This window comes from Manacus candei, unplaced genomic scaffold (assembly GCF_025592945.1).
Source record: "Manacus candei isolate 608988 ecotype Guabito, Panama unplaced genomic scaffold, ASM2559294v1 h1tg000018l, whole genome shotgun sequence".
Taxonomy (NCBI): domain Eukaryota; kingdom Metazoa; phylum Chordata; class Aves; order Passeriformes; family Pipridae; genus Manacus; species Manacus candei.
The window spans coordinates 22,785,871-22,813,583 of NW_026138066.1; the positions used below are offsets into that span (position 1 = coordinate 22,785,871).

The following is a 27,713-nucleotide window of genomic DNA, read 5'->3' on the forward strand; positions in this document are numbered from 1 at the left end:
TAACCTACACACAGAGAAACATTCATATCATATGCAAGACTGATGGTATGGGCTCCCTCAGTTTGGCTGCCCGCTTGAAAACATCTAGAACAGAACTGGTATTTACAAAATAGTGAATTGCTGTTGTCTGAACATCAGGCTGGTATGAGACACGTCAGATTCCACATCCCTTAATTAAATCACTCAAAAGATGAATAGTGATTCGATTAACAGTAATTTTAGACAAGAGTTGGTGTTTTCGAAGCAACAGAAAACTCAGAAAGTGTGTGCTTGGGAATTCTTCATCATTATCATGAGCCCTTAAAGACTTCCCAAGCAGACATCAAAAAATTTGAAACACAACTATCTTCTAACATTTTTAACCAAAACTTTTAGGTAAGCAATTGATGAGCTTCTATATAAGTAGTGATACTTAAAACCATTTATACTATATTCATCAGTGTTACTGCTTTGTGCACAACACTTTCAAATATGTTGGTGTCTCCTTGTTTTGCTTCAAGGACAGCAATGAGCTGTTGTTTTGACTTTTCAGCCTGAAACACAACAGAAAAGTCTTAATCTTTCACTCTTTGCTGCAAGGACTTCAGATTAACTCTGTCCCTAACCAGACGTAAATAGAATCTGTAAATAGATATCATCTTGACTATGGAAAAAGTACTGGTATTTTTGTTTACAATGTCACAGTTTAGAATAAATTTAACCCACACCAGCCAGAGTGTTTTAAAATTCTTGTAACTAAGCTGTTTCACTTGAAGTATTCTTTCTCAGTGCTCATTTGCACTGCAACTGTATGTATGAAGTGGCTGAACTGCAATCATTTGTGACATTAGAGAAAACATGCTGTTTCATTCCTGAGGCAGAACACCCAAGTAACAAACAAAAAACCCACAATGTACCATTGTACAGGATGTTCTTTAATCATGCAGGGACATTGCAGCTATATTCATTGCTCTAAATTATGAGTTTTCTGTAGGATTTTTTTTCTAGATAAAGCCAAAAGAAAAAATAAATTAAACTAATTTTAAGTATTAGCTGTAAGTACTTAAAAATGAATAGTTTGTTCTTTTAGTATTTTGTCTGACTAGCACCCAAAACATTTAATGAATTTTTAAAAAGACATTATTATTATGGATGATACCATGCTAATTAAGGGTATAGTATAGGCATCAGAGAATAGTGTTCCTTATGGAGGACTCTTAATTGTATTCCTGCTATCCTACTATCAGTGGATACTGAAATAATGAACAGTTTAAATAAACTAGCTACTGTTTAGTTAGTTAATTTCTATAAAAATGTTACACTGTTTTCCATGGGATTTGTGTTTATATGAAGATGGGAACCCTGGTTAAAGAACTAGAGACTTAATTTTTCTGCTATTTTAATTACTGCTTCTTATTGAATCCTTCAAGCTTTGTCATCAGTTGAACAGGGAATCCATAGGAATTTGACATGTGCTTAAAAGATTTCTGAACTTGTGGTATTACTAATTGCTTTTTAAAATTAATCCTTATAGAGTTTTCTCCACCTCCCAGGGTAACATACTGATAAAATTGTTTTTGTAACGTCTATTTGCTAACATTTCCTTCTTTTTCTTTGGAGGGTACCTCTGACTGCCTCTCTCATTCTGTCCTAATGAACTTTTATGCTGGTTTATTAATTACTCATTTACAAATGGTGCCTAAAAGTCTTTGTCTATCCCCAAAACTTTTACTGCACACACAGCCCCAGAAACCAGCTCACAGAAACTTTGACAAGCAATATTATAACAGTAATTATTATACAAAAGCTAGATTGGTTAGCAGTAATGATTTCCAGACAAGGATGGATTTTTCACTAGTGCCATCTCCTCATGTCCTGTAGTCACAGAGCAGAACAGAAATGCTCAGCATCTGTTACCAACTCCAACTATTTCCTATAATGCTGGAAGAGCTCATTTCCTTCACCAGCTGTGCCCTGAACAGAGAAGGGTCCGAGGTTGCTTGAGACTCTTCATTGCTTTCTGCATAATGAATTCAGGGATAGTTCCAAAAAAGTATTTAGATGATGCTAAAATGTCAAGTATTTAAGTAGTTGGTGGGGTTTTTTTCTGCTCCACAACTGGTCCCCAAATATTGTGGAGAAAAGTGGTAATGTAAATTCCAGAGAATCATTCTCTAAAACAGCACCAAAGAGAAGGAATACACAGGTGCACTTCATGGCAAAATTACATAGTCTAAGCACACATGATGGATGATGAGATGAATGAGAGAAGAAATAATTCAGTCCCCAACAGCCCTGGGTAGGTGAATCAGGTTTGAGTTAGCAAGACTGATGGACAGCAGATCATTCAACCCTTGACTGAAAAACATACTTACTATTTTTCCTTCAAGATGTTCACAAGATGCCATGAATTGTGCAGGGACCATTCCAGTTGCAGAGTGTTTGGATACACAAAGCTTGGTTCCCTAGCACAGCACAGTCCTGGAATACAACTGATGGATTTGGATAGATGAAGAAGGACAAAAATTGTAAAAATATTACTTGGCATGATAGGCAGTGGTCACAACACATCTGTGGACAAACATTTATCAAGCTGATGTTAGGGATTTTAAGGGCTATATTTGAATGTGGATGATGAATTATCTTTATGTGAGCCTCTCCCACAAGCACGGCAGACAAGACAGAAGAAAGCACAAAAGCATGTTTCTGGAGAATTTATAAACATTACTGGATTTTATAAACAAAATTCCTGTCTCTTACACACAGTGAGAAAACAAGAAAAGGATAAAAGTCTGTTTCTCTTAAAACAAACAAACAAACAAACAAATCTCATTTTCTGTTAATGTTGTGGTCTGGCTAACATAAAAAGAAGCATTTCAGTTCTGGATAGCTTAGACAGAAGAGTCGAGAAAATTATTTGCATGGTGACAATTTCTTCCCTTTCCCCCCTTTTATCTTTACCCTTCCTTTAGCCAGTGCTTTGTATATGATGCCAAGCTGAATTTTGTCTTTTGTCGAAGAGTTCTGATTCCATCCCTCTCCAAACTCACAAGACTACACCATCCATAAATACCACACTATTTAAAGTCAGGATGCTATCATTTTGTCACACCAAAGTTTTCATAGGTGTAACTAAACATTCTTTATGGCAGAAACTGCTGCATTTGTCTTTGCCTTAGCCACAGGACTGCAGAGTGAGCCCTTTCAGCGACGTCTATGGATGTTCTCTGGCAGCATTGTGTATCCCCATCCTGCTACCTGGCCATGCCCAGTATTCACACAGCACCTTGTTGCACGTGTTATCAGGCCCTTTTAGGAAGGACATGTCTATTGTGCCAAGGTCACATTCCCACAAAGCAGTCTCTTGTCATACACTGTCAGACAGGCAGACACACTCTATGCAAAGGAACAGCCCACACTCAAGATTTACCTTGCAGCGTATCCCTGAGCTTGTTTGAACCCTGCCCCTGAGAATGGATTTGCATCTGAATTACTCGGGTGGGAAGCAAGTCAGGATTTGATCAGGCATGGATAAAGATTCCTGCTTAAAATCCAAATTAACATACGGCTCTCCTTGATACAAGAGAGAGAACTATACAGAACTATTTTATACAACATGAAATGGCCCCAGTAAAAGAAATGGGGTGTATGGTTGCCAAGACACTCTCCTGTGAAAGGGAGTTATAGGACCAACCCATATATGTCACACAGCCCATTGGCTTTGAGTTGGAAACAGAAAAAAGGATTCAGGAGAGTGAGAGTGAGAAGCAGTAGGAGGAAGAGCGCTTCGAATTCCATTCTAGGCCGTGTCCCACAAAAATCCCAGAGGACGTTGTGGGTGTTCTGGAGAAGAAAGAAATGTCAAATCCACAGCTTGGCTTCAGAATGGAAGATGGAAGAGTGGCCTCCCACCTTTCCAGGCATGCTATGACAACTGGCACCACAGTATGCCAAAAGCAGATGTTCCTCAGTCTCACCTCTTTGAACAGGCCTGTGTCTCCTCCATCCTACATCTAAATATCCTCCAAAGTCCCAGCAGTCATTTGGAGTCTTGAAGATATTAACGATGGCAGCAATTTCCCCTTCCCATTCTCCTGATTAAACAGAAGGAAGGAGGCAGAAAAAAAGATGAGAGACGTAAAACTCCAGATGTTGTCGACACCAATATCTGGTTCCACCAGAGAATTTGAACACTGAGGCGATGATGAATTGCAGTGGGATCCCTACGGCAACCCAGATTGCAATCATAATACCATGGAGGAAGGATAAGGGCTAGCATTCATTACTGTGAACAGTAAATGAATTTATGACAATTTCTACTGGTCCTTTCAAAGAACGTGAACACATCTGTAAGAAATTAAGATGACACAGCGCTGTAACTCATTCATTAATAAAGTCTGGTATTGCACATTTGTTGCAAAATTTGTTGCAACTGTTACCAGTGGTTTTTAATTCTCTAAGTGGATGTTATTAAAACCATAACACAAATCTCTCTGGTGGGAGGGTACTAACTAATTTGCAGACTATTCTTTAGTTGATTTATTTTTAGTCCAGTCTTACTTTGGTGAAGAAACTGAACTTCTTCAGGTTTAAAGCAAGTAAATATTTAGTCATTAAAAATATGTACAAGAGAGTTACAGTCATCCCACTTTCTTTTTGATAATACATAATTAATTTTACACTATCGAAAACCTCTTAAAGGACCTCTCTGTGATCTGAGTAACTGTGGAGGGAGAAATAATACCAGAAAAGCAAACTCTAAACAAAGAGCAAACCCAATAATAACATACCAGGCTGTGATGGAGTCAGAGCAGTCACAGCTGTATTTCTGTGAGTGTGGAGTCACAGTTTGCCCATTTTTAAGGACAGATTATCAGGATACAACCTAGTCAATGATGAGAAGAATCAAAAATTAGCAAAATTTCTGCATTTTACCCTGTGCAACAGGAAGAGTATCTATTGGCCACGTGTCATAAAGCATAAGCTAATACCTTGCTACTCCACTTGGCAATAATTCCTACTGAGCTGTGTGTCTCAGCTTTGCACATCTATCACTGTCAAATATACCTGACAAAAGTCTTGCTACTGCAACAAGCCCACACATCTCTGCACAAACGTGCCAAACACCTACTGAGGCAGAAGGTCTGCATTAGGGCACAGCATAGAGGCATTTTCATGCATGAGATCCACAAGATGTTGTGAAAAGCATCCCCTGTGTATCTCCTGTGCCCTTCAGAATGCTGAAGCCTGGATTCTGCCAGCAGCTATGCAATGCACCTTCGAGTGGTACTAATGGGGAAGCTGTAGCTGCCTTGGCCACTCCATTAAGCCTGCCCATGGGAGGCTAAACACAAACAAATATTTGCAGGATTGTGGCCTTATTTACTCCATTAGACATGAAAAATTATTAAGAATAAACCTTGCATCTTAGAAACACATATTTGATTTTTCTTCTATATATTGAGGGAAAAGTTGAAAGGAAAAGAAGTTATAAATCCTTGGCTTACGCTTAACAAAACTCATCACAATAAACTCAGTGTTTTATAAGCTACAGGAAAAAATATGAGAAAATGCTATATTAATTTGAAAGAGCAATACTTCATATTGACTATAAATCAAACTAACAGTAAAGGTCATTCATGATTTAATGACAAAGTTGTAATTTTTTTAACATAACTGAACAGATTTATGTACATTACTGAAAGCCAACACAAAAACATTCAGAAGATATTCTGTGAAAATTAAGAAAACAATCTGAATTGTTTTGAGGTGCAGGCCCACATTACAGAACCTGCAGCCACAGTTTCCATGTTCTCAGCATGGCTGGGCCCAGCTCTTTGGTGGTGACTCAGCTGCAGTGCCTGTGCTCCCCAAGGGAGAGGAGGTCGCCTGCTCTGCCTTATTGCAAGGCTCAGTGTTGCCCCTAGGAGTCCAAAAGCCACAGATAAACTCACTGATGACTGTGAGTAGAAACACTTCACTGCTTTGACAGGTGTAGAAAAGGAGCCTACAAAAAAGAGTGAGTAACCCTTAGCTCCATCTCAGCCAATAATTCCCACAAGCCAGCTATCCTGTGCTGGGACTGCTCTTTTTCCTGGTAAAACAAGAATACATTTTTAAATATATCAAAGTACTATTTTAAAAAATGAATTAAGCTGTGAAACACTATGACTCATCAAAGATGCAAGGGGAAAGAGGGAGAAATCCAGGGCACATGGCTCTGGTGGGTGGAAAGGGGTTTCTCCTGACTTCTGATGGATCAGGCTGAATTTAGACTGACAGCACACAGACTATCTGGGTTCAGACCCCACATACATTCAGCTTTGCTTCCTTTCTCCCTAATTTTCATAAAATGGAAGGGTAGAAAATTAACCTGCCCCATCATTCAGGCAATCAGTGGTCTTCACTCAATGATCTCATTACCCATTCCAAGATAACAACCATAAGCATTTTTTTGATCAGCAGAAGTGGCAGTGCCACTGAGAAAATATACCATGTCAGACACAAGTACCAAAAAAATATTGCTTATGACAAAGCAAGGTGGCCCTTGGTCTACAGGACTAAAGCCTAAGGCTTTCAAAACCCATTTTGGGTAGAAAAAACTCCACTCAAACTCATCAATATTATGTATGAGAAACACAGTGAGTACTCAGAAAACAAGTAGCAATTGAAGCAGCCCTGGACCAGCCTTGGGCCTGAACCATCCAAAACCTTTGCCTGTGTCCATGTTTAGTGTTTACTAAATTCTTATGCCTTGGCACCAATAAGAGACTTCAGCACAAGCTGACTGCACAGCCACTAGGATTTTTAATGACCAATAAATTATCTGCTGCTTTGGAAAAGCCAGTTATCATATTTAATTTGACAGCCCCATACGGCGTGAATTCCACAGACACAAAACAAATGTCAGGCCTCGAGACTAGTGCACATTTCCCCAGATGCAAAATAGACACTCACCAGTTCCTCTCTTAGGAGGATGGAAAAAGCTAATCCCTCTAAATTATGCAAACCAAACAGTGAGTGAAGGCTTAAAGATCCAGCGTTTATTTTTAACAAGTAAAGCATTAACCACACAACTGCTTTTCACATCTGCCTTTTATTTTTTTTTTTTTTTTTTTTTTTTTTTTTGCTTTTCAATGATATGCAGTGAAACTATTTTAAGATCTGCTCCTGAGTGCCTGCAGCTGGCACATCTTGGAGGGAATAGTAGGTGCTCATTTCTCCTCAGATCTGCCACCCTGCCTCCTAAACGTTTATCATGCTCCTGTAGAGAAACTTGGACCATGGAAGATCTTCTCCAATCCAACCCCTATTTAATTTTGCATCAAGGAACACAGTGAGTGGAGAGCTTTTTCTTTTACTCGCTTTGTATCTCATTCAGATCTGGGCTGGAACAGAAACAGAGGAGGAACATCCACTGAACTCTTAGTGCTTTCCAGTTCTGGTTCACATCTGTTACTAATGTATCTTTATGTTACTGGATAGTTTAATAAACATGGAAGTAAGAGCTGCCTGATAAATTTGGTCCTGTAATTTCAGAAGTTGGTCCCTGGCTGTGACACGAACCTCTTGGAGAGGCTGATGTCTTTACACCATTCATTTTACACATTTGCAAATTGAAGTAACGACACTCTCCTTTGCCATAAGCCACGTGAGAAAGTCGGAAGAGCTCTGCGTGAAAAATTGATGCTACCGGAAAGCGGTCTAGGGGGGCAGCAGCCCAATGGGGCAGCAGCCCTACTGTCTCTTTGCTGTCATGTGTGTCAGGACAGGGAGACACTCCGGCTCTGCGCAGGGTTGCACAGACTGGTGCTGGCGAGCAGCACTAAGCGAGCGAGAGGGAGGGGAAGGAGAATACCTGAGACGCTAAAATAACCCGCGGAGCAGACTCGGCGCTAGCAAGCGCTTCGCTCAGAACTCGTGCAAGCGAACAACAGCCGTAATTAAACGCTGCGGTACCGCCGAGCGCTCCCAATTACAGGGCTGCGTCCTCTCCTCCGAAAAAGCACCGGCCCCGGCACCGCCACTGGCATCGGCCCCGGCCCCAGCGCCGCTCCCGGCGGCCCGCAGGGGGCGCGGCGGCCCCGCTCGGCGGCCCGGGCGCTGCGGGAGCCCCGCCGGGCGGGCGGAGGGGCGGGCGGACCCTGTGCCGTGTGCGGCCGCGCCGCTGCGCCGGGGGAGCGCCGGGGGAGCGCCCGGGGCCGGGGCCGGGGCCGGGCCGTGCCTCCCTCGCCGAGCGCCGCGCCGGGGGCACCGCCGAGCGCGGCCCCTCCGCGCTGCCGGCAGCGCGCAAAGAGGTGAGCGCCGGGCGGGGCTGTGCGCGCCCGCGGGGGGTTTTCCGCGGGTGCGGAGGGGAGAAGGGAGAAGCCGGGAGGTGGTGGTGGGGGGATGAAGAGGATACCGTGCGGCGGGAGGATGCGGCGCCGGGGGCCGCGGTGCCCGCAGGGGTGGCGGAGCCGGGCGTGCCGGGCAGCGCCGGTGTCCGCAGCCGCGGGAGCCGCCCTGAGCCGGGCGGGCGGGCGGCACCTGCCGGGACCGCCCGGAGTTACGGGGCAGGCGGTGATGAGTCGGTATCTGCACAGAAAGGTAAAACAGACCTGCGGGGCAGCGGCTCGTGCCGCAGGCGACGGTGCGGGGTTAAGGACCGGCGGGCGACCGGCGGGGCAAACACCGGTGTTCTTCTCTCTCTGTCCCCTCCGCCCATCCCGCTGCGTCCTGAAACAGTTCGTGCTTCTAACTGTCCGTGCAGAGTGAGAGTGATCTGATACTTAGGCTTAGGCAAAAGGAATCAGGAGCGCTACGACGTCAGACATGAATCGGGACCCTTCTCGATGTAAAGTGTCTTTACTCTTTCTTTTTGCAAGCTTTTTTTTTTTTTTTTTTTGAATAGGAAAAAGCCTCAGGCTTTTATTTCAAGAAACGTGTTTGAAATGCATTTTGCTCTAGAGCAGATAATGCTGACATAGTGAGCTTCCTACGTCACTGTTACAATTTGTGGCTAAAGTGGGTACTTCAGCACAACAGCAAACCTTCATAACACGTTGCATTCACAGGTAAAGTTCTACCCTGTTTTAAAAGTAAAGTGAATTTTTGATGTTTAAGTCAGGGCTGAGGATCATCATCATCATCTCAGTTGCCATTTTTCCCCTCAAGATCTTAAAACATTCTACAGGGACGGGTATGGTTATATATTTTACTGTCCAGGTTGGAGAAATCAAATCAAAGAGATGAAGTGTCAGGTGACTTGCTCAAGGTAATGCAGTGAAACTGTGAATATAGATAATTCCCATACAGCCTGTTAAAGGTACATTACCAGCAATTCTGGCATTCTTTTGCTAACCCCATGCTTTGCTGAACATTTATGTGTGAGCACTAGCAAACTTCCTGGGTACAGATTTGCTTAGTACAATGGGCAAGGTAAAAGTGCTTAGAGGTTTTTAAGCAACTGCAGCTGAGTAATTGAAACCTTTTTGGAACTGGAGGGCTCAGGGAAAGATTAGCTATCTGCAGGCGCTACTAGTGAGTGCTCACAGCTATTAAATAATATTCTACAAAAAGTAATTCATTGCAGTTGAGTCAAATACAGTAAATATATGCAATTGCAACTGAAAGAGAAAGAAAGAATAAGGAGCCTTGTAAGGCAGGCACTCTGCCTTGTTGAGTACCTTTTGCAATATTACAGTGCCAGCATGAAGCAAACAGCAGTAGCCAGAAAGCTGAGGGTAGGTTTTGCACAAACAGTGCCAAATATGTCAGTGGTGTTACTGCAATGTTTAAAGCAGGAACGGAGCATCGATTATCGTGACTATTTAAAAAAAGCAAAAAGGGAAGGGGGCGGGGGGAAGGGAGAGCCTGGCTCCTTGCAGTTCCATCCTTGTGGTATTCTTCCCCAGGCTCTGCATTGACGTCACAATGACACAGTGAAGCCAAACACAGGAGCTGGGAACAGTTCTTCTGCTTCACTTTTGATAATTGAGTGAGTTTGCCACCACCCCATTCCTTCCAGCATGGCTAAGAGTGCAGAAGTGAAGTTGGCGATCTTTGGTCGGGCTGGTGTGGGCAAGTCAGGTATGTTTGTCTTCTGCTTTTTTCTTCTGCTTGTCAACAGGCAACTTTTTCCTCCCTCTGTGCAGACAAACTCTTTGTACAAAAGGATATCTGTGACCTTATTCTTGTTAGGGTAGTCAGGATGAGGCCAGAAATTCTCTCTTACTTGGTTTTTCATGCTATTTTCTCCAGGTTCTCCAGAATAAAAATACTTTATCACTTTTCAAGAAAAAGCCCAACAACAAACAAACTTCCCAACCCAAATCAAACCTAATTCTCATGAAGTAAGTGGCAATATTCCTCTTTTCCAGTGGAACAGAATTAGTACTATTCAGTTTGTCTCTTCAAAGCTTGTGCTAGATGAAAGCATTTATATTATGGTCCCTCTCCCCCAAGATCAGATCCTTTTTTAAATATTACTTCTGTAATAGTTGTAATTCTGGTTGATTTCCACAGGAATCTTAGACTCAACAACTCAAAGAATTTTTGTTCTCAGTGCTCTCCTGGTTTTACATTTTTACCAGGAAGCCAAGAAAATACGATGTGTAAAGTTTGGATTTGTAGAGATCTTTTGAGAAATAAACATAGTCTGGTGAGTTCATATGGTAGAAACACAAGGGGGAGGCATAAATGTTAAAAATCCATTTCTACAGGCAGCCTTTCCTTCGATGAGATAAGGAGTGTAATATGAGAGTTGCAAGCTCCCTCAGGTATTTCGGTGGTGTTGCATTAACTTGACAGCTCCATGACCACTCTAACATGTCATTGCCCCACAGGGATGAGGAAATAAGGAGACTTAGTCTAATAATGCTCCTGTGCCAGTTTGGGAACTGTAAGATACTGTTTATTTTAGAAAAAGGAGATAATGATGTACTGGTAAGAGCATTAGGCTAGACTCAGCTGCTATCAACCATCTCCAGTTCCCCAAAGTGACTTTGTATTAGACATGCCAAGGTTCTGTCCCATAAATGTATTATTGTTTCACTAACTTCAGAATGGGTTGTTTATAAAAGCACGTTTACCCAGAAGGTATTTTACCAGAACACTGTCAGTGAAGTAGCTCTGTCGGCCTTCACGAAAAAAAAAGGCGTATGTGAGGCAGAACTTCTTGGAGACTATATTGCTTATTCAAAGACAAGGCAGATTAAATTCTACCTTTTTGAATGGAATACCTGAGGGAATTCTGATAATATACTGGGATAAATTTAAACTGTTCCTTCTTCCCTGCTGCACTCACCCCACTCCTCTTTTGTGTTTGCATTTCACTGTCATGTCTAAGTTTTGTAAATAACTTCAGTGGTTCTCCTTTTGGTTTGTCTTACATTTAGTTGATGGTTTCTGTGGTTGTCCAGTCTTTTGACTGGATTGAAAATAATGCAAAAGAATGTTGAAGTATTTGCAGGAAACTTGAAACACTAAAAAAGAGTCCACTCACCCTGGTATTCCTAATAGTTTGAGAGCTTGTCTTTAAAAAATACAAAACTACCTGTTAAGTGCTCAGTTAAAGTGCTACACCAGCATAGGATCAACAAGAGCCTTTTTTTTACCTGTTGCATCCTTTTTGTAGATTTCAATATACTAGGATTTTGTGGTAAAAATGTTTTCCTGTGGTCCTGGAGCCGGGTGGGAGATAAAAGAAATGAAAAGCCAATAAAAACATCCTAGTCCTTCAGAATCCTCCTCCTCTTTCCTTTTCTTTCCACTTGACGTGCAAGGAAATATTACATAAAATATGACTAAGGTCCCCTCTTTTGACTGTGACCACGTATGTGAATCTGTGTGGAAACGAAGGCGCAAATAAGTGGGCAAGAACAAGAAGGTGAATTTAAGGGGGTGGAGCACTCTCAGCTACCTCGACAGAGCGCCAGCTGTGCCTCCCAGATTCTCCAGCTTGCTTATGAAAACCCCTCTTGTACATTCCCATAAAAGGATCCAGTTTCAACAGCTCAGGCAACTCCAGAGAAATAAGTGTGTCTGTGTATCTGTGTGTGTGTGTGTGAGGGGGGTGGTGTCTGAAAATACCTATTTGCCTGTAGCCAACAGTAACAATAGTGGGAGCTATGAAAGTGCTAAAAACAGAACTGGACACAAAGTAATCTCCAGATAGCTGAGTCTGATTGATAATACCCTGCTAGATTAGTGTTGATACTGTCTTTTTTTTTTTTTTTTTTTTTTTGGTGTAACTGTGTAGTTCCCTATCCCTGTGACCAGTTTGTAATGCATTGTTGAGGCAGGATCCTGTGACCATAGCTTACTGGAACAGACTTGGCCAGACAGCTGAAAGATAAGCCAGACTGTAGAAGCAAGAACGTGAGGCAGAATGCTGGAGCACACCAGAAATGTGCAATGAAAAGGAGATGTTGGGTGATAAATAAGGCCACTATAATTGCCAGAAAATCATGCCAAAATATGGTCACTGGCTTGCTTTCTTGGCTTATCTTCATTTGCTGAGGAAGAGCCAGGAATTAGGTTCTTAATCTCTAAGTGGCTTCACCACCTGACAGCATCTGTGGAGTTACAGACACAGCTCTTCTTCCACTTCCTGACTGAGACTTTGGATGAGTGAGTCAAAGCATCTATGAAGAAAGAAGTGTTGTGCTTCAGGACATGTGGACAATTAAAGCTGTCCCTCATATGCTATGAAAGCCATTAGACCTGTTGCCATTACTGAGAGTTGAGGAATATCCTAATCTCATCAATGCTAGACATCTGTTTAAAGGGGTGCAAGATTCCTTGTTCTGCAAAGTAGTCCCTTCCAAGACTCTTTCAAACACGAGGTGAACACTGTTCACAAATCTGAGTAGTAACAGTAGGATCTCAAAAGAGTTAAAACCAGGGAAGATAAAACTTTTCTCCACTTTCTTGCTGCTTATAAGTTTCCACGGTTCAAAGGTTTAAAAAACAAACAGGAAGCAATGGCAAGTGTGAGTGTCAGCTTTTCACTGTTCTCCTTCCTTGCCTTGTCTCCTCCTGCCTGCTGGGGAAGGCCAGCAGAATGGCTAGTCCATTACCTGTCCTGTTTTGGTTTTTTACTTAATGTAGACCTAAACCTTTCAAATAGAAAAAGAGGAGCAAACCAGCTCAGAAAGGGGTACACAAAAGTGGCCCTATCTAGTTACACTGAGTAATGGGCAAACTCATCAGGTATGAGCATCCCAACCTGTGGACTAGATGCTCTTCCGTTTATCCAATTCTTAATGTATTAAAGTTGCATAAACATTGCTTTAAACTAGCTGAGAAAAAGCAGATGAGGAGCTCTGCCTGAGCCAAGGAGGATTTTGCAGCTGCTTCACTTGGGAAGAGGAGGAAATGCTCTGTGGGTGGGAAGGTAGATTGCTAAGCCCTGCTATAGATAACAGGGCTGTACCTCCTAATTTGGACTAGACTCAAGTGGCACTGAGGAGAAGAGAGTTTTTTTAAAGTCTTTTTCTTTATGCCCAAGAGGAGCTTGGATGGAGCGGAGAATTAAAGTTGAAGTTAATTACTTAAACACTGCTGTTTAAATTGTTCTTCTGCTGGATCCTACAGCTTCATTCCTATGGTAACAAAAATTAGAATTTCCTAAATAGCTCCTTGTAAAATTACAGTAGTAGCAATTAATAAAGACTCGAGGCCCTTGTTCTTCCATGTTATTACAAGGTACAGTATGTGCCCAGAAAGCTAAAGAGGAGTGAAAATGCATGAACCAGAAAAATAGGGCATATACTGGATAACACTGCATGGGTGATGCTTTTCCACCCCATAACTCAGTTGACTATGAATGTTCAAAATACATCTGCTTAAGAGCCTTTATATTTTGGCCAAAAAGGAGACAACGTCCAGCTGCAGCATGAGCTAACCAACTTGCCTTTTTGCTGTGTGTGTGCCAGACTGACTACTATGGTTTGCCCAGCTATAGGCCAATGCCATTCTCATGTGTCTGGACAGGCCGTGCAGCTGCACATGTGATGTGGGACATGGAAGTCTGTGTGGGTTCTGCTGGTGTTTCAGCAACAGGGAAGATCCTAAAGACCCCACAGGCTTCCCCCAGTAAACGTGCCAGGTATGCAAATCACTTGCTTATGCAATCAGATACATGAGGCACAGGGCTGTTGTCATCTTTCTGTCCTGCAATAGCTCAGATGCTTGCATTTGGGCAAAAGGGTGACCAGTAAAGGGGCTTTAGTAAGTAGGTATGGCAAAGAGCCTGTCCCATCACAGAAATTAAGATCTCACCAACTCCAGTCATTTTATTGTCACAGTTGGGAAAGTTGTGAGCAAACATATATTTGTATCTGTTGGCTTATGCTGTTTTCCCTGACTAACCCAGGATGAAAGTTTTGCAAGTTCCTAAAGAACAAATTCAAGCAGGAGCCAAGCCAGAGAGGCCTTCAACAAATCTGTGGGGTTTTTTTGTTATTTGGTGATATGTTTGAGACATACTATCAGGGATCACTTCCTAATTGCAAGGTCTGGGCATGTGTGGAACAGAACTGAATTCAGCGTCACCCCACCCCCATTCAAAAAATCGTGTGGGTTACTGGGAAAGAAGCCCAAAGCGATTTTTCTACTTCACAAAATCCCTGCTCATATATTTCCCCCAAATAATTTCGTTTCAGGGACTTTTGGGGAGGAAACATGAGTTATTAAGGAGCGATTAGTTATCAAACTCACAACTATGCTAGTAAGGCAAGGAAAGCTACCACATGAGCTTCAAAGTCCATGCTATAACAGTTGATGTATCAAGGGAGAATTACTGTAATAAGGTGTCTCTGAAATCCAGAAATGTGGCTGGAAAGAGACTCTGAATTTTCTGTTGTGGGTTTTGGCTTTTTTCTTGTGCTAGTGGAATAGATCAGTAGCCTTTTTTTTCTTTGTTCTTGAGAATGGCAGTGACAATCAGATGCTTAAGTGATTATTCAGTGATCAGGTTTAACACCCACCGTATTAATTGTCCTGTATTATTTTGCTAGTAAAGTACTCATTAAACACTCCCACTTTTTGCACCCTCTGGTTTTACACTCTTCAACCAGCCCCAGGTTTTTGAAGGTGCTGTGCATGTACATGTGTGTGTACATGTACTACTAGAAATGTAACAGTAATTAGTTCACTAATTTCGAGACTATTTCTTCGTCAGTAAGAATGCAAATATGTCCTGCTGGAGTAGGTAATATTCCAAGCAACCAGTTGCATTAACATGACCTTTCCATGCTCCTATCCAGTGGATGATGCTGATTCCTATATAGAGAGTGAGCCTTGGGTTTACGGATCAATGAAATAAATTACTGTCACCCATGAATATGTCTCCATGCTGGCAAGGAGAGGGGCTGCTGATGTAGTGGCCCCAAGACGTGCAGTTTTGGGGACAGTGCGGGGCCCTACTGTGATCAGCAGTACCTGTTGGCCCCCCTCACATGCTGCTTGAAAAAACCTCACTGTCCTTACCTCACAGACACAAGCTTTTTAGTCAACAGTCTTTCCTGGACTTTCTCAAACTGCATTTGTTGATTCTTGTTGTGCTAGAACTAAAGAGAAGGAACACCAGGAACTTGGGCTAAAGTTTGCTCTGAGTGGCAAGACCGTCTGCTTGTATCTGTTACCTCCTCCCTTTCCTCTGCTTGTTTGCCTGTCCATGGTTCACTATAGCCTTGCCTTTGGTGTAGAAAGCATTCATGCTCTGCTCAGTGTTAGATCTTCCTTCTGCCTAACCATGAAATAATAAAATGCAGAATTTCTCTAACCAAATGCCAACATTGTTCATTCAAGCATCGCTGCCTCCTCTGTTCCATCTCATTTAACTACATGTGACATCAGCTCTACCTGTGTCCCCTCTGTGCAGCTGGTGGCAGCTGTTAGAGCTAAGACTAGTCCTGCTGTTCCTTGTTTCTGTTTAGGTTGGGCTAAATATAGCCTGCTGTTTGATTACCGGGAAAGGAATGCCAGGATTCAAGATTTATGTCTGCAGCACAAGTTTTTCTCTAGGCCTGTGCCTTGCCACCCCCTGCAGCTCTTGCCTTGATGAGATAGCCATCCTGCTCACTTCTGTCTCCTGTAATTTTGCAGAAGACAACTGTAAAGCTTCCTGGTGGAGTCCCAGGAATCCTTGCAGTGTTTTGGTCATTCTGCTGTTCCCTGCCAGGGCACTGCTGTGTCCCAGGCTGCTGACCTTCACAGGCCCTTTCAAAAACACCAAGATTTTTATTCTTCCGCAACCTTTTTGTTTATCTGGAGTCCCTTCCTACCCCTTGCCTTGCATATACTTTTTTTGCCTTCTTTATGCTCAACTGTCACCCTTGGCTTTCCCCCTGCCTGTTTAGTAAATGTTGCCTAAAGCCTGCATATGGTGAAATGGCTTTGTAATTTACACAGGAACTTTGTATTTATAGTTGCCTTCCCAGCCTCATCACTTTGTGCTTCCTCCCATCTCTATTTCTCATCCCCAGCCCCTTTGTTCCTCTTTGTTCACACTGTGACTGCACTGTGCATCATTAAATGCTCAGTGCACGACATCCAGATGAGCTAATCCTGGCAGCAGTGATGTGATGCAGCAAAGAACAGTCGCTCTGAAGTGGTTCCTACTGTCCTGGAATCCACTCCTGGGTTTGGACTTTGAGGATTTTCCAAGCTTTGACTGCTCCAGGCACTCATTGTGTGAAGCCAGCTTCACACAGGTTAAAAATGGGAAGCAGTGTCTATCTTTACGTAGCTAGCCTTGATCATTACCTATTTTGGCTTTGTGGCAGAGCAGGAGAAACAAGTTATGACTGTATTTCTCAAGCAAGCTTTCTTTTTCTGCGTTTGTCATTGTGCCTTTTACATTTACAGAACCCAGAAATTCTCAGGTGTATGAAAAACTAACACTGTCTTAAAGTAGGAGGATCAATGAAATGCTTTAAGCTTCAGCTGAGCCCTGGTTACAGGGCTGGGAATAGCTGCTGTTGACTGAAGGTGTTTGTACCCTCTCACCACATGCTTGGCAGGCATTCCCAACACTGTGGTGAGCAGGAGAGCAGAGGAATTCCTATAAGATAGCAGTGGGCAAGGAAATTGTGGCATCCTCATCCATTTGCTGCTTTTATTCCAAGTCTGTTCTTGTTCAGCTTTACTGGCAGTCTTTTATATACCCCGTGCTGCAGGGGCAGTTACAACTTTGGGTGAAGGCACCCCTCAGCTTTCCTCACCTCTCCACACACAGTTTACAGGGCTCTGCCAGAGCACTCCCCATTGTCATTCCAATAGTTACAGGACTCCCACCTCAGCAGCTCTCAGCCTGGCCTGCTGTTTGAACCCACATTTCTTTCCATTCACAGCCCCTTCTGTTTTCATTGACTCCTACCTCTTCCTGGAGACAGAAAAATAGCTGAGAAGGGAGGTGAATCTTTTTCTGTTGCCTTTTCATAATTCTGAATGGGAAAAGCCCTTTTTGTGAATGTTTCCCACTAGGTAGAGCGTTTATGCTTCTGGAGTCAGTCTGCAGCTGTTACAGTTTCTAATGGGTTTGCCATGTAGGTGTTGGGAAATGCCATAAATTATGGCAGTGACACTGTAGATAACTCATATTCTGTGCATACAGGATGAAAAGATGAATGGCAAGACAAGCATGAAACTCTGGGGAAGGAAGTAGTAGATGTATTTAACATATGTGCAGCTTTAAAATGTCACAGAAATTGGCTGGAGTTTCCAGCTGCTTTTCCAGAAATGTTAGGCAGTAGTCTGCACACAGGAAAATGAGAGAATATGTTGAAAACATCAAGCCTGGTTTTGAAGGCACGTGAAGCTGCCAACTTTCACAGGTTGTTTTGCTGCTGCCACTCTGGTTGGTAAAAAAGAAGCTGCAGAGGAGCAAGAGCAGAGGCCTGAGGCAGCAATGCATTACCACGTGGGAGCTGTTTAGATATGTAACTTGAAAAGTTTTCAAGCTGGAAGGATGCAACTGGACGATGCATAGGATATACTCCCCCAGGGAGGGAATTTCTTTAGTGCTTGAACAGCACTGTAGCTTTCCAAAAGGCTGAGGGGACAGTGACCACACCCTGCTGCAAGGTGTGCCACTGCAACTGTGGTGAGGGAAGGAAGAGCCTGATAGCCTCAAGTCACCAAGGGAGTTGTGACTCAGGCACAAAAGCTCCTTTCCATGATTTCTCTTCAGGGCCAGGGCTGCTGAGATCCTGACGGATGGCTCCCAGGCTGGCAGCAGTTACCCGGCATCTGAGACCCAACCCCTGCCGGCCCTGTGGGATCCTTAGGACCTTTTATGGCTCAGGCACTGACATTAATTATTGACAGCAAAATAAAGCACAGAAGTAACATTTATTTTCCTTAAAAATTTATTGGGCAATCCTGTCTTTCACCGCTTACCGAGTAGGGCTTAATTTCATTTTGACCCACAGGACCACAAGCACAGAAGGAGCTTGTCTTTACTTCCTTTCTCCCTTTCATGTGGCTATATTTGCCATCCAACTCTCAGTCTAACTATAATATAATCTATCATAGATTTGCACAACCCTACTCTAGAGAGCTGCTTTTGTCAGTGGCATATCTCTGTGCCTGCCCTGGGAAACAAAAATCCCACTCCCTACAATGGCAGAAGCTGTCAACCATGATATTTTCCTGACCTGCCCAGCAGGACCTGTGCCCTTGAGGAGCTTTGCAAGCAAGGGAGAACTTCAAATCTGACATTCAAAGCAGGAAAGTGCAAGAAAGAATTAGAAGCCAAAAAATCAGAGTGGGCTATTTATTTCTTCACTGCAGAATATATTGAAATATGTTGAAGAGTCACCACAGAAGAATGCAGTATTAGACCCATGGGTAGCAGGAAAAAACCCCCCCCAAAAAAACTCCCCACCAAACCCCATGCTCTGCAAAATGTAGGGCATTGGAGTATGAGTGCCAAAACAAACACCTTGTGTTAACCAACCTCAGTGGCAGCATCTGTGAAGCCAAGCACTGCTGCTTAACCCAACTGGATTTTTGTGGTTACATGCACTGGAGTTGGTTCTGCTCCAGGCTGAATTCCAACATGAAATAATTTAATAGTGATCCACAGCATGAGTTTGTCTGTTAGATCTATTTCCAGGCAAAGCTTCAAAAAGATTTATCTCCAGGTAAGAAAATTTGACCTTTATCTACAGTGAGCATGGTAGGTCTTGAGATTATCAAGGAGGAGGAGAGAGGTATATCAGTGTTATTATTCACGTATTTATTTAGAAAAGTATCCTTCAGGGACACGGGGTCTTGCACCTGTTCTGGCAGTGGGTGCCTGTTTACCCCCACTGAGGATCTGGCCAAATAAACTTCTTTTCAAAGCTAGGAGTGAGAGGTGGGCTGCCTGCCTTCCACTGCTGTGCAGTGCTCACACACTCACCTTTCCCCTTGCTGCAGGAGGGAGCTGAGAAAATTGCCCTGTCTCCTGACCACAGTCAACAAATTCGCTAAAGCAAGAGGATGGAGAGCTCTTGTGATTCATATCTAGCAAGAGCAACTGCAGATGTGGCCCCTGAGTCCACTCCTTCTGTTTGTTTATGTTTACCTTGCTGATCAAATAACAAGAACAGGAAGCACAGCAATTTTCCCATAAATATGCACAGTCCTGAAGGAATAAACCCTGCCTCTGAAGAGCTGTAAGCAGAAAGGTTGAAGACAACAAGAGACAGGCAACTTGACACAGTAAGCTGTGTCCTGGATAATCAAACATTCATATACTTGTCCTGCTGACAACTTTGTCACTAAAGAAATAGGTTTGGGCATAGGACTGTGAATAATCCAGCTAGAGACTAGCAAACATAGGTTGGCCACAGATGGAAAACAATCCAAACTGAGCAGGAAGAAACACATGCTTTTGATAACTGAAGAGTGAAAAATGTAAATTCTCCCCATTAAGTGTCAGTGGAAGAAGGGTTTGTTTATGAGCTGTACTAGTAAGACATGAAAAGTAAATGACACATAAGAAAATGACAAAAAACAATACAGGCTCATTTTTTTTGCCTGAAAAGAAGGGACTGACCCAAATGGATGTTTCAGACCCATTTGGAGAGAGGGGCATACTGGTCCTGGAAGCACCAGCTAACCACCCTTCTCCTTATAGCTGATTCTGTCTCAGTGAAATAAAAGCAAGCACAGGCTGAGGCAAGAAATCAAAATATTGCTTTTGATTAATCTTCAGTGTCACATGGTAATCTCAACTACATCTCATGCAAGAATACTCTTTTTTTTAGTGTTTGGTGTAATTAAACCAGTCTATTTCTCACCAACCACCACCATGCATGCTCAGTATTACCTCGGTAATTTCTTGGCAAATTTTGTTTGCAGTTTCTGACCTGGCATCTGAAATAACCAAGCCTCTCTTATGAAAACAGACTCACCTCTATTTTGAACATGCTCAGTATGACTGTTTTCTTCATTAATTTTCTATTTAAGATCTAGCATGAAAGAGGCCCCTGAGATTCAACTCAGCACCCCCTGTGGTGGAAATTCACATAGTGCTCAGTTTGTGTTTGGAGGAGTTTGGGAACCTGTACTGTAAGAAATACTTGTTCTTAGACAGGTGTTATGTATAGTCCTGCAGACTTCTAGGACTCCACAGAAACAATCATGCTCTATTTCCACTCCTTCCTGCTTGAAAAGGCAGACACGTTGGATTCAGAACTAAGAAAGAAGCTTCGCCTGTTCTATTTTCCTAGTCTCTCTCTATTGAATAAACCACCAAAACATAAAGGAATTTCTTTACTCTGTTTTATTTTCATGAAGAACACTCGGTAAAGTTGCCTTTTTCCTAAGTAGTTCTAGTATCTACAAAGTTTCTGTAAAATCATGTGCAGTTACTGATGCACACGGTACAATAAGCATCAGCTCAGGAGTTTGGCATCCCTGTAAAGATGAGGCAAGAAATAGTCCATGGAAAATGCAGAAGAACCTTAGAGCAATTTCTTAAGTTCTCTCATTTTACAGGTATGAAAAGTATTGTGAGCTGCCTGCAGGTCTCCAGATCCAGCTGGACAAAGTTTCAGTACCATTAAGACTAATTTCATGTTCGTTTGTATCATGTATATGTATCATATCTCACCTCACAATAGGTCTGTGCCTGAAAGACTTTTTAATCACCTCAAATAATTTTGCATGGCTCATTTTATAGCATTTCTTCAATTGCTAAACATTTTACTGAATGGTGCTTTCTAATAAACTGTGAAAATGTTAATACCATCAAGTGAGAGGAACTTTGTTGCACAGTGAAGTGCTGCAAATATTACTTTCTGTTCCCAGTGCCACAGCACAGACAGGGACTGGCTGCAAATAGAAGCAGGGATGAACCTGCTAGAAGAGGATGACCTTCACAGCCAAGTTGAAACAGTGCACTGCCACCTTGGATCCTACCTTTAGTTTCTGCACAGGAGGTAGCTGACACGCACGTTATTCAGAGAGGCAGGGAAAATATGATGACCAACAGCAGGAGTTGGAACAGGGGTTAGGGAAACATGCTCATGACAAAAACACCTTAAAGATTGATTGTGCACTATCATTTTCTGTTCATTCCCATTAATGCTGTTGCTCTTGGCGAAGGTTAAAATGCTTTAGTGTTTTATGGATAACAAGGCAGAGGATGGAAAAAAGTCTTAAGTTTCAAGCGTGGGCGGTCTGACTTCGTGTGTCAAAAGTACTAAATCATTGTGCAATTCCAGGACTTCTCTGTCTGCTTTAGCAGGTGACTCTGAAGAATCCAGGGATCTACACTCCTGTGTCATTCTAAAAGCATATTTCACGTGACATTTCAGAAAACTTTGAACCTGCTGATTGCAAAAGTGCTCTCATCTCAAACTGTTCTTGTGTGCCTCCCAGAGTACTAAACCAGTGAGAGTAGTTTTACACTTGGGTCATTCTGTAAGGTGTAGTCCAGTTGCACCTCTGTGGTTTCAGTTTATCCCTGTACATATCATATGAGGGATAGAATCATAGAATACTTTGGGTTGGAAGGGATGTTTCTAGGTCACCTTATTCAACCACTGTGCGATTAGCAGGGGCATCTTCAGCTCGATCAGGTTGCTCAGAGACCCATGAAACCTGGCCTTGAATGTTTGCAGGGATGCAGCATCTACCACCTCTCTGGACAACCTGTACCAGTGTTTCACCACCCTCTTTGTAAAAAATTTCTGCCTTATATCTGATCTAAATCAGCCCTCTTGTTTATAACCATTACCCCTTGTCATATCCCAACAGGCCCTGCCAAAAAGTTTATCCTGGTCTTTCCTATAGCCAGTACTGAAAAAAGCCTTATGGGTTTGGGACACCTTTTAGCACAGGGCAGGAATGTCCAGTGAAGGCAATAATACCAATGTGTGAACTCCTCATATGACTCAAGGACTTTGGTGAAGTACCAAAATGTGACCAGAAAATTGTGTTACCTTAACGCAACATCGTAGACACTGCTTCTAAAAAATATTGTACCATAAAACAAGTTATTTAGCACCTTTCTGGAGGAAGACTTGCACCATCTGTGTCTCCAGAAGCTGAGTCATAGCAGCTCCTTCAACCCAACACTGTTGCCTAAATATTGCCACACAGGTAGTGCTTTTGATACCACACTTCAATGATAAATAACTGAAGAAGCTGAATGGCATTAATGTGAGATACATGCATGGACTGCCTCTACCATTAGGCAGGCAGTGCAGAGTTCTCTAGCCTGTTAGTCTCAGCAGTGCAGAACTTGTCCAATTTTAGGTGACTCGTGGACCCTCTAGGATTTTATTCCTCATTAAATAATTTCCCCGGTGACAAACATTTTATATCCTTACTTGCAAGGGGGTCAGAGTAGATGACTGCAGTAACCCTTTGTGACTTGAAAAATATGATCTTGTTGACCATGAGTATATTAAATTGAGAATTTTTCCCTGGTACTTAGTTGCCTTATTTTTTTTTCCTTGACCTAAAACACTGCTATTAGCCATGATCCTCTCCTCTGGGCCACTTGAACTTTCCTTTTTCTTAGTAGAGTTTGTATTCTATATGTCTGCTTGTTCTTGCACGTGGAGCCCCATCTTTATTTTATGAAAGAGATGATTTTCGTGATACTGTTATGAAATCTCTTCTAAGAACATTTAAGAAAAAAAAAGTAACTTTTTGTATTTGTTTTATTTAACTTACAACTTTATGGCACTAAGTTGAAAGCATTAGCCGAGTCAATATTTGGACTGTGCTACAGGGGCATTAATGAGAAATTGCAAGTTTTATGCATTTGAACTCATTAAAATTAACAGCACAATTCGTGCAACAGTGGTTTATTTGCAAGAATAGGGATTAAAAGGAGCATGTGGCATAGCAGAATACAGATGCAATTTCTTCTGTAAATTCATATGACGATCAAAACAAGAATTCAGGGTTTTCTGCTGACCCATACTAACATGAATATTTTTAGCTCTGACCGGGGTGTAAGATTTGAAGACACACTGACAAAGAAACAAAGAGCTTGCACAGAGGAGATCCTGCACATATTGGGAAGGAAATCTAGAAATTAGTTTTAGAAAGAAAAATGTAAGTTAACACTCTTAGAAGGTGAAAAAGAAAAGTCACAGAAAGGTGAGCTTTAGTTACAACTCTTCAAAACTAGAGGAAGAATTCACAGGATTATTTTCAAAGCTGAAGAACATTAGTTATGAAAAATTAAAGATTATTAGGTAAATTAGTTCAAGGCTCCACAAAATGCTAGACTAAATAACCTTGTACAGTGTCCTGAACAAATGTTTGTGGCCCTCACAGATAGGAGGTTGACATATAGATAATATTTTATTTCAAACAATCTGAATTGCAGCTAGTTGGTGCCACTTCTTTTGCACTGTTTTCTCATCCTTAGAGGTGATAACCTGCTAGGAAGGTCCCAATTTAAAAAAGATTCTTTCTGTTCAGACACAGCTTTAGAAAATTGGAAAAGCAGCGGCTTCAAACCACTCACTGAGGGAAGGGTGAGAAGGTAATGTTTTGGGATGTTTTTTAAAAATCTCTAAATTAAGAGTACATTTTGTCAGCCTTAGAACTCCAGGAACTTGAACAGAACTGATTTGGGAAAATCCACACAGTGACATGCAACACGACTTTTCTTTCTCCAGTCCTCCAGAAAAAGCCTGTCTTGAGTCTCTTCTGAATTGCCATCATTACTTAGTTTCCTTAGCAGTATTTCCACAGTAAGAAGCATTGACAGACATCTGGAGATCAATCCAAAGTCTGGAAATAAATGAAGAAGCCTGTGTTTATTTCTGTGGACTTTTGAGCAGGGCCATCAAGAGCAGGGTCAGTTATGACATAAGCTGTGCCCACTGTCCTTCTGTGGGACATTTCCTCCAGGAAGGAGAGCAGGAGTCTGGGGTGTCCCCATGCTCAGTGCTAACAGACTCTCAGAAAGTAATATAATGAATTGAAAGACAAAATACAATTTGAAAGCAAGCATTGCAAGGGCAAAATCAGGAAAAGTGTGGTGTGCTATTTCCTCAGTCATAGGTAATGCACTGTTTTGCCTTCAGAATTTCCTGCAAATTCTTTAAACCACATCAGCTGAAAAAGTTATGGTTCACACTTCTTTTCCACCCTGGCTTGCAACAACTCTAGGCTGCATATAGCACTGCACTAACATGCCCTTGCAGTAGCATGTATTTCACACACTGGACAAAAACACAAAGGAGCTGATACCAAGCTGGTAGCTGTTCCAGGAGTCTAACCCAGACCACTCCATCTCAAGCTAGACCATGACTTCTTGGACCAGGGACTCTCTTCCTGCTGTCTGCATGGTTTGAACTGCTACTGTAAGCGTGTTAGATTTTTCAGTCACATAATTACAGATGTACCACAACCTTCTGTCTTCGCCTCCTGGATACAAGGACCTAGCAAAGAGCTTTTTATCACAGGACAATAAAGAGATTCCCACAATTAGAGAGATTTTCTGTTCAACAGCAATGGGGTACTTCTACATGAGCCTGGCTCAGGCTGCTGAGAGGAGCAAAAAAAAAAAAAATAGAAGTGGTTTGTTAAGAGCTTTGGCAATTAAAATAATGAGGAGACAGTGCTAGTGACTAGCACAAAGGTATCAGGATCCCAGGTTCAGTAACAGGAGCTATTTAACTGTGCTGCCTCAAAATGCTGACTTGTGTAAGAAAAGACAGCGTGGCTCCTGCATTTCTTTCTCTCACAAGGATAAGTGTCATCTGTCAGGCTAAGCCTCAGTTTTCAGTCTGGCAGGTGGAGCTGGAAGCAAAACTACTTAAAGTAGCCTTAAATAGTGGTAGGGTAGTACCAGCGCTCTTCTGAGTTTCTTAGGACATTGCCTAGGTTTAACTATTCAGGATGGATATTTCCCTGCTCAGTGTCTGCTTCAGGCTGCTCTTTTTTTTTTTTTTTTTCTGGAAGATGTCTGCAGAAGCAATAGAGACATTTCTAAGAACAGGGTTAGGAAAAAAACATAGGTTGTGTCTGTGTTAAAAAATATTCTTGCAGCTACTTTACCCAGGTGTTATAGTATTATCATTCCCCAAAGCAAGAATACAAAATATGGCAAGAGGGGAGTTAGTAAGTCAGCAAGGGTATGCTTTTCCTATGCTTCTGAAAGTATACTTGTGTTTGGTAGCAAGCCAGTGCCTCTGGAAATCCTGAGTTGTGTTTTACATGCTGGAGCTGGAAGTTAAATTTTCCTCACAAGTTTATCCTTATGGAAAACATTCCATCTCTGGGTACAGGACACTTTATTTTCTGGGAGCCATGTAAGGAATAAAGGTGGGTACACTGGCCTTGCATTTTCCTTTTTGTTGGCACAGGGGTGCTCTGAAGAAGTAGTGAAGTGCATGGGAGACAAAAGTCCAAAGAGATGAAGAGCAAACAGCAATTTAGGATGAAGATTGCCTTTCCATTAGTTTATCTGAAACAGATTTGTCTCAGGAGGCAGTTCTAGAAGCTAAAAAACGCAGCTCCCAGCCTCAGGGATCAGTGGCAAAATTTTGGCCTCATCTGACATCCAAACCTCTGCACATCAGTGTGAACCTTTCTCTCTTCAGTCTTTGATGGAGCTTTTTGCACTCTGTATCTTTTTTACATCAAGTGTAACTAGAAATAAAGAATTAATCCAACTCACCCATTTAGAGACACTTCCCTCAGCCAGTTAAAGACGCTTCCCTGCTGGGCAGTGTTGCAAAATGTTGGCAAAGGGATATCTCCCTCTTGCTCCTACTGCCTGTTGGCTAGTTACCCTGTGGATAAATGGAGATCTCCTGTCTCAGTGGCTGTCAGGCCAACCAGTACCTCTCCCAGCACAAAAAAACCCTTAGCCCTCTGCTTTGGTTTATACCTCACTGGTTCAGGAGAAAATTTAACTTAAGTACAGTAAGTATCAACATATAGGGAAATGGATATACATGCACACAGACAAATATGTCTCTCTCCAATTATCTTTTGGCAGCAGGGGCTTATGGCCTCATACCTTTGAGTAGCCCGGGCAGAGCCTGCAATCCTGCAAAAAGTTCTGGTCTTCAAACAAAACAAGGAGTTTATATTGGCTATTTATGAATTTAAGAAACTAAAGTGCTGCTGAAAGAGAAAAGCCTGCCTCTGTAAGATCTCTTCTCAGACACAGGCCACTGAGGGAACATCAGGGTATTGTTTATTTTTCTATTTTTCTACTGTCCTAGATAGAAGCCATTCCAGAACAGTTACTTTTTCATCAGTTCCTTGTGGCCTTGAGTGATTTTTCTTTTTAGGTTTTTTATTGGAGGGCTGGAATACTGTGTTCAAGTGAGGACAGTGAGCAGCTTGGGAGGCAGTTCTAACACCCTGAGTATGTAGAATGCAGCAGTAGCCCCAGGTACCACTGTCAGTGCATTAAGTTAATGCTAGGTGTTCACCTTACTTACAGATATTTGTCTTAGTTAAATGCCTGTAAGGGTCTTAACAAAATTAGTGATTCATGTGCCTTCCCCAAGATTTAGCACTTGCATGGCAGTGAGGAAGCTTTTGTTTATCCTGAGACTCCAGTTTAGGCTGCCCCAAGTGATGAGTGCAGGGCACTCCATGCACTGGCATTTACACCAGCTCAGCTGTTCAGCTTTGGTGGAATTTTATGGCCTGTTTTACTGTGTGATGAATCTCATCTGATGGATTTGCTGGCACCTTACTTTTCACCCCTAATCTAAGGATCTCACCCTCAAAGCTCAACACATTTGCCACCAACACAGGCACCATTTAACACCATTAGAGCAATTTTAACTAGGAAATTTATGTTAAAAGAATGCATGTACTGCGTGGAGACACATCACAAATGAGCATTAAATGCATACAGTAAACAACAACACTGACATGGGTTTATATTTGGTATTACTTAGCCTAAGTCAGAGCCTTATACACAACGAGATAGTCATCTCTTCAGCTGTGTGTTTTCCCCCAAACATAACAAGTGAATGAAGTCGGTGTGCTGGAGTTCATCTGCTGCTGAAACAAGCTGCGGGGAAAATAATTCATTTAAGGGCAACTTCAATTTCATGGTCGCTCAGAAAGTGAGTTTAATGCAATTTCTTTTTAAAGTAATTTCTCCCCTTCCCTTCAGTTCCCTCCACTTTCTGCTTTGGTGCTGCAATACCAAAACAAGCTGTCTGAATGACGTTTGCTGCCTTGTCCAAAACTGCCCTGAGGAAAAGTGTGTTTTCCCAGTTGGGAATAAGGCCGATTTTGCAGACTCTTGAGAATCA

At 42.3% G+C, this 27,713-nt stretch overlaps 1 protein-coding gene and 1 long non-coding RNA gene across 3 annotated transcripts in view; one reads left to right on the forward strand and one right to left on the reverse strand.

The window, feature by feature from the left end:
- Positions 1–2,371: 2,371 nt before the first annotated feature.
- Positions 2,372–4,865, reverse strand: LOC127469775 (uncharacterized). Its single transcript, XR_007904065.1, has 3 exons — positions 4,770–4,865; positions 3,957–4,073; positions 2,372–2,471 (listed from the first exon to the last, which is right to left on the reverse strand). It is a non-coding gene; the product is annotated as an uncharacterized LOC127469775 (long non-coding RNA).
- Positions 4,866–8,200: 3,335 nt separating this feature from the next.
- RERG (RAS like estrogen regulated growth inhibitor) overlaps positions 8,201–27,713 on the forward strand; it is a 103,787-nt gene continuing 84,274 nt past the window's right edge. Inside the window, exons 1-2 of one of the 2 annotated variants that reach the window (XM_051784494.1) lie at positions 8,201–8,276; positions 9,873–10,047. In XM_051784494.1, the coding sequence (XP_051640454.1) occupies positions 9,987–10,047 (61 nt within the window). In that variant the 5' untranslated portion in view covers positions 8,201–8,276; positions 9,873–9,986. Of the gene's footprint in view, positions 8,277–8,875; positions 9,033–9,872; positions 10,048–27,713 lie in introns of those variants that run through there. The other variant, XM_051784492.1, reaches the window with a different exon arrangement.